The sequence below is a fragment of the Vanacampus margaritifer genome, chromosome 3 (genome assembly GCF_051991255.1).
Source record: "Vanacampus margaritifer isolate UIUO_Vmar chromosome 3, RoL_Vmar_1.0, whole genome shotgun sequence".
In the NCBI taxonomy this organism is placed as follows: Eukaryota; Metazoa; Chordata; class Actinopteri; order Syngnathiformes; family Syngnathidae; genus Vanacampus; species Vanacampus margaritifer.
Window position 1 is genome coordinate 2,945,363 of NC_135434.1, and position 6,540 is coordinate 2,951,902.

Here is a 6,540-nt window from a genome sequence, read left to right on the forward strand (position 1 = left end):
GAGTACTTTTGCCACATCCGTCTCCGACTAATGTGTCAAGTGAAAATAATAAAGTTGTAAAGAAGCTCTGTTTCTCAAGCTCTTGTAAAGAAACAGCGCATTGTCTCAAGGGCTGTTTGCAGGAGTAATCTTGTGTTTTAATCCACGTGGCCGTCTTGTGAGATTACACGCGCTTCAAGGTCCACGTCGGTAATTTTATGGAAACCTGGAAAGACCACGCAAGTCACGTTTCCAAACACCCACAAAGACGGCTAACGCTATCCACTAGCTCTAGCACAGACAGCATTTGACCTTGTAAGACATTTTCCTGCCACCAACCTTTTTTGAACTCCTCCAGCATGGAGTCCAGCTTGGTGTCATGGAAGACAAAGTGCACGGGGTGGTTGTAGAACTTGGTGATGGTCTTGAGCGTGGTGCTGTCGTCCGGGTCGACGAAGGCCAAGTCCTTGACGAAGAGCACGTCCACGATGTTGGAGCGCTCGCCCTCGTAGACGGGGATGCGCGTGTAGCCGCTCTCCATGATCTCCGACATGGTGTTGAAGTCCAGCACGGCGTCGCTGAGGATCATGAAGCAGTTGCTCAACGGCGTCATCACGTCCTCCACCGTCTTGGTGCGCAGCTCCAGCGCCCCCTGGATCATGTTGAGCTCCTCCTTCACCAAATCGTTGTAGGGCTCCGTCACTTTCAGCATCTCCACCAGCTTCTCGCGGTTGTACACCGTGCCGATCTCCTGGCCTAGCACGCAGTCCAGGAGCTTGCTAATGGGCCACGACAGCGGGAAGGTGAGCAGCATGAACAGCTTGGTGACCAGGATGGTGTTAGCGCCCACCGCCAGGCCGTGGCGCGAGCAAAGCGCCTGGGGCACGATCTCGCCGAAGATCACGATGCCCACCGTGGAGGCCACCACCGCGCCCACGCCAGAATTGGTCAGGTCGTCCAGCAGGATGGTGAGAGTGGTGTTGACCAGAACGTTGCCCAGGAGGAGCGAGCACAGGAGGTAGTTGCCCTTGCGGCGGATGGGCTCGATCTTGCGGGCGTACTTCTTCTCCTTTTCCGTGCCGCAACTCTGCACGATGCGCAGCTCCATGGGGTCGAGAGCCATCAGGCCCAGGTTAAGACCGCTGAACATGCCCGACAGGACCAGTAGGAAGGAGATGATGATCACCTGCAATGGTGGCATGGAAACAAGTACTTGGTTACTCTACTTGGCTCGTTTGCGCCCAAAAACGTATAAATACGTTCTATTTTAAATATTTCCGTGGTCCCCAAAAACGTATTTATACGTTTTTTTTTTTTAATGCTAGAGCATACAGAAGGCTTTGATGCAGCCTCTGAACTGAAGAGAACGCATGAAACAATGGTAATTATTACAAAAAACGGCCAGCAGGTGGCAGCAGAGTATAAGAGATCAACCAGGGCCATGTTGCAAAAAGTTATTTTTCCCATTGTTTTAAACAGATTTGTGAATAATGATGAAACTTAGCTATATTCTAATTGCTGCAAAACAGAAACAGGTAGAAATATATTTTTTCCTGATGAAAGAAGAGACTCTAATCTTTCTTTTGGTAGGTTCCATGTTTTTATAGCAGTAGAACTGAATATTCTGTGGGTCCTTGCAAAATCAGTCAAAATCCAGTAAAACAGCCAGGAGCGAAGGGAGTTGCTTCATCTTAATCTTCAGCTATCTTGAGTATGGAGCTGTCAAAATTAATTGATTCATCAACAAGTAATCAATTATCATATTAATTGACAACTATTTTAATAATCAAACAATCATTTGGAGCCATTTTTATTTATTTAAAATTGTCAAAATTTTCTGATTTCAGCATATCAACAGTAATTGATAAAGTGATTTATGTAGTCCTTCATGAAAGAAGACTGTGTTTAATTAAAATAAGACATTTGCAAACATCTGTTTTTACTTTGGAAAACAATGACCGAACCGCTAACATAGTAAAACATCAATCCCTGTTTTTTCTAATCACTATAAAAATAAGAATTATGCAATAAACACCGATCACTGGTTAACTCTTTGACTGCCAGACGTTTTCAGAAAAGGGATGCCGTGGGTGCCAGCCGATTTTAAGCATTTTGACTGATCTTTCAAGGTCCACAGAAAATTATGTGTTTGGACTATGGAAACACACATACTACCAAATGAAAGCTTGGACTGTCATCTTTCATCAGAAAAAAAAGTTTGTTTCTACCTTATTCCGTTTTTGAATAATCAACAATAGAAAATGGTTAGTTTCACCTCTGTTTTGAAAAAAAACGTCTTTTAACGTCTTTGGCACTCCTCCATAGGATTTTACTAAACGTTATTTAACGTTTTTGGCAGTCAAAGAGTTAATACAAAGAAATCGGGGAAAAATGCTTTTGAAATACACTCTAATGCCAAATTAAAATTAATCCAATTAGTCGAATAATCGATAGATTAATCGATTCTAAAAATATTTGATAGTGACATTACTAGAGTATTCGATTTTCTGACGACTTTCTACTTTTACTCCTTACTTTTGAAAGCAAGTACTCACAAAAAGTCAGGGACACCGGGGTGAAATTTCAGAATGAACTTAAAGTGCACTAACATTTACAGGTGAACTGAACTTTGACCTTCTGTAAACTTTTGAAGTCACATCCATTTATTTCTCGACTTGTTTTGGATCCTATTCTCAAGACCAATCCGCAATTAACATGACATAAGGATGAATTAATTTCATAGGACAATCATAAGATTTGATGTCCTTGGTCAGGAAGGGGCAAAACTACGACAAAAAGAGCAGGATTGTCTTAATGTGGACTTAGAGCATTACAGAGTGTTATCAGAAGGTTGCAACAGATGCCCCGAAGACTCACAGAAAGGCATAAAAATGAACGTCCTTGGAAATGAAGAATTTTTTTTGTTGTTGTTGCAAAACAGCAAACTTTGCCAAAGAACTAAAAGCTTCATCAGTTGAAAAGTGAATTCAAAAGTTAAGAGAAGCTTTCAATTAAGTTTAACTGTCAAGGTTTTACTGCATTTTAGGTTCATTCTGTCAATTTTAGCTGAAAGCTAAATATAGACAACTTCTTGTGAGTAAAAATATTTCTACTTCTTTGTCATAGTAGGCTTGTTGTTGTTTTTTTCAACCGCCACAAATGACCCAAAAAAATACTTATATAAAAAGCAGTAACAATAGCGCCATGGAACAATGTGAACGAGGGCGCAACAGGAGCAAGATAGATGGCCTTATTTAAGAGAATTGTTTGTTTTTGTACGATACTATAAGGATTCTGCATCGACCACCTAAGGACCTGCAGAGGACCCCCTTCCACACAGCAGTTACTGTGGAGGATTCTGCATCGACCCGACCCGGTTCTGAGGAGAACCTCTGCACTGGAGAAATCCACATGCAGCGCTTCAGTTAATTACATTACGACATTGTACAGTATCCTGTCATGTCATAAATATTGTCTACTCTGTATTCATTTTATGCTTATCCTCAAAGGGGACCTTCTTCTGTGATCCTTTCAAGATTTCTTGTTTTGTTTTTTCTCCTAAATGAAGCAAACAAATACAGTATATATATGTATATATATATATATATATACACATACACATACACACACGCGCGCGCACACACACACACACATTTGCACTTCTTGCTTTTGTACTCAAGTACATTTCAGAATTGGTGCTTTTTAACTTTTCCATAATTGAATTAGTACTTTTAGCAGTCTTTTGTGTTTGTTTTTGGACATGCATCTGTACTGTACTTTTACCACCTCTGATTCACCTGAAGCCACACGGGGAGCAGGGACTTCTTGACCTCCACCACCCGCACCCGGCCGTCCCGCTCGTCCAGCAGGGACCACGTGTCCGGGGGGTCCAGGGGATCTCGCACGCACAGGGCGAACACCTTGACCACTTCGCTCTTGCGGAGCTGCTTGACGGTGACGCTGGCCAGCCCGGCGGTGTTGTGGTTACTCACGTTCATGGTGCCCTTCACTACCAGGTCCTTACTGTGCTCCGGGCACGTCCGGTTGAGAGGCACCGCCACGGCGCCGTGGGCATCGTCCTCCTCCTCGCTGGAGTAGAGCTCCGTGAAGCGGACAAGCGCCGAGCTGTTGGGGAACAAGTGGAGCCCGTAGAACCGGACCAGGATGTCGCTGCCCTCGGTTACCTGGATCACGCCGCGCTCGGTGGTCCCGGCCGGCATGTCGCTGCGCTCTAGCCGCATGCCGAGGATCCGCGTGGCGGCCCGCGGCTCGGCCAGCGCCGCCTCGACCGGGACGCTCGCCGCAAGGTGGGTAAAGAGCAGTAAAGTTCTCAGAAACCCGCGTCCGCTCGACGCCGTCGCCATGTTTGTTTCGCTCACTGTCATCCGTGTCAGGGGAGGGAGGGGGAGCGGGGGAACTGACGTCATCCTGATCGTTTGCTCATTTAAATATCTTGAAGCCGGCCAATAGGCTGCCTCGACGTCATCATGACAACCTTGACCGAGCCGCGGCAGCCGCCCTCCTGGTGAAGTTTTTGTTTTCAAACCGATTTGACTTCGTGCCTTCATGTCAATCGCGACATTTTACTTCCTTGTAAAAGAAAACCATTATAAACTACATTTATTTTTTTAATTCATTATTTTTCTTAAAATGACCGTATTAAATGTCATTTCAGCCCCCTGCGCCATTATCTACAAACTTTTAGTGCTTATATATTAAAGATCGTTTTGTGATTTTACTATTTCCATATTTCCCATAAACGTCACTGCAAAAAAAAAATAAAAAATCTCAATAATACAGTTTTCTTTTCGAATAATACAATTAGGCACGCTCGCCCTAACAAATACAATGCAAAGTTTGCTGGATGAAAGGGAAAAAATATATATATATATACAATCGTTGCGTTTCAGGTATTTGACTGACAGCATTATTTAACTGCCTGAATGAAATAAATCTTTATTAATTTGTAATGTTTTAAGTTCGTACACATGACGTTACATCACCATGCTAAACGGCCCAGCACCATCAACAAACTTTTAGTGCATTTAAGATCTTTTATTTTTTAAGATATCCATTTTTTCCATAAATGTCACACTTCCTTTGGAAATTCAATTGTCAACTGCATTTTTAATGTATTTAAATGATTTTTTTGTTCATTAAATCGCCATATTAAAAGTAATTTTAGGCCATTATCAACAAACTTTTTTCCTCTTTCATCTCTAACCACTTCCAACACCAAGGCGTATGTAGGAACGGAAAAAAGTTTGGTTAGTTTGTTATGGTTTTATTATATTTTATTGTTATTGAGGGGTTAAATGTTTTGCAATGTGTTCTGTAAGTGCTTTGTGACAGCTGCGGCTGTTTGAAAGCGCTAAATGACTTCACAGTTTTGATTGATAGTTTTTATTAAATTTAACAAACCCAAAACACAATACCAGAAATTGCAGAAAGTGAGTGCAGGTTCAGTGATGGCCAAATATTTTGAATTAGTTCACAGCTCCCTCTGGTGGTCATGTGACATACTTACTTTTACATCATGGTGCATTGTTTGCTGTGGTCTTCATTATTTGCATCTTATCGAAATTCACATTCCATCTTGCTTATTATTGTGTGTGTCAAAACAGTTCTGCAGAGTGATGCCGCAAAAAGGAAACTAACAGAGTGCAGCAGACAATTAGGTACAGTTAATATGAGGCAAGTAAATGTGTGCGGGCGCCCAAGTATTTTCTGAACATTGTGGCGCCTTGCACTTGGACACCAGAGGAAATACTACCAGCACAATATGCGCCGAGCGCGTCTTTCATGCTGTGTTTACACCTCGCCCTTAATTCCCCTCCTGACCACTAGATAGAGCCAAATTTAATCTTAGTTTTAACACCCCCTGTATCATGTCACCAAAAGGGACTTGTTATACTTTGTATACTGTACAACCTTGTATTAAAAATTAACATGAAAGTCTTGTGGGTGTGATTAATTTGTTAATTCAACCTATTTGCTAATCATAATCAACGGAAATAATTATTACCAATTAAAAAGTAAAAAGTACTTAGCTGACAGCACTAAGCTTGTGTCTGTCACCTGTTTCCATCCATCCATCCATCCATCCATACATACATACATACATACATACATACATACATACATACATACATACATACATACATACATACATACATACATTTTCTGAAGCGCTCAAATGGTTGTAAAAAAGACAAGAGTTGGAATTTTAAACAAATCTTTACAAATGTGATTTCTCATCGGCCTATTATTATGAAATTAGGAAAAAAAACAAAAAAACAATAATCATATATATGTGTATGTCACATTTTTGTTTCAGTTGAAGAGCAAGGTGCTCCATCACAGGATTTTCATTTGTATTTTAAAATAAAAACAAAGTTGTACTGTATTGTAGTCCTATCTGATTTAATTACCCACCAGATAGTTTGCTTAAGCATATTTCTTTTGTATACTGTATATTGGATCTCATTAGACTGCATGTTTGATAAAAAAAAAAATATATATATATATATATATATATATATATATATATATATATATATA

At 41.1% G+C, this 6,540-nt stretch overlaps 1 protein-coding gene across 3 annotated transcripts in view; it reads right to left on the minus strand.

Moving 5' to 3' along the window:
* Window positions 1-4,377, minus strand: part of LOC144049148 (metal transporter CNNM4-like) — a 28,706-nt gene extending 24,329 nt beyond the window's left edge. For all 3 annotated transcript variants that reach the window (XM_077561813.1, XM_077561811.1, XM_077561812.1), the window contains exons 1-2: window positions 3,777-4,377; window positions 319-1,165 (exon numbers count right to left, since the gene is read on the minus strand). In XM_077561813.1, coding sequence (XP_077417939.1) covers window positions 319-1,165; window positions 3,777-4,364 — 1,435 coding nt within the window. In that variant the 5' untranslated portion in view covers window positions 4,365-4,377. The remainder of the gene's footprint in view (window positions 1-318; window positions 1,166-3,776) is intronic.
* Window positions 4,378-6,540: the final 2,163 nt, after the last annotated feature.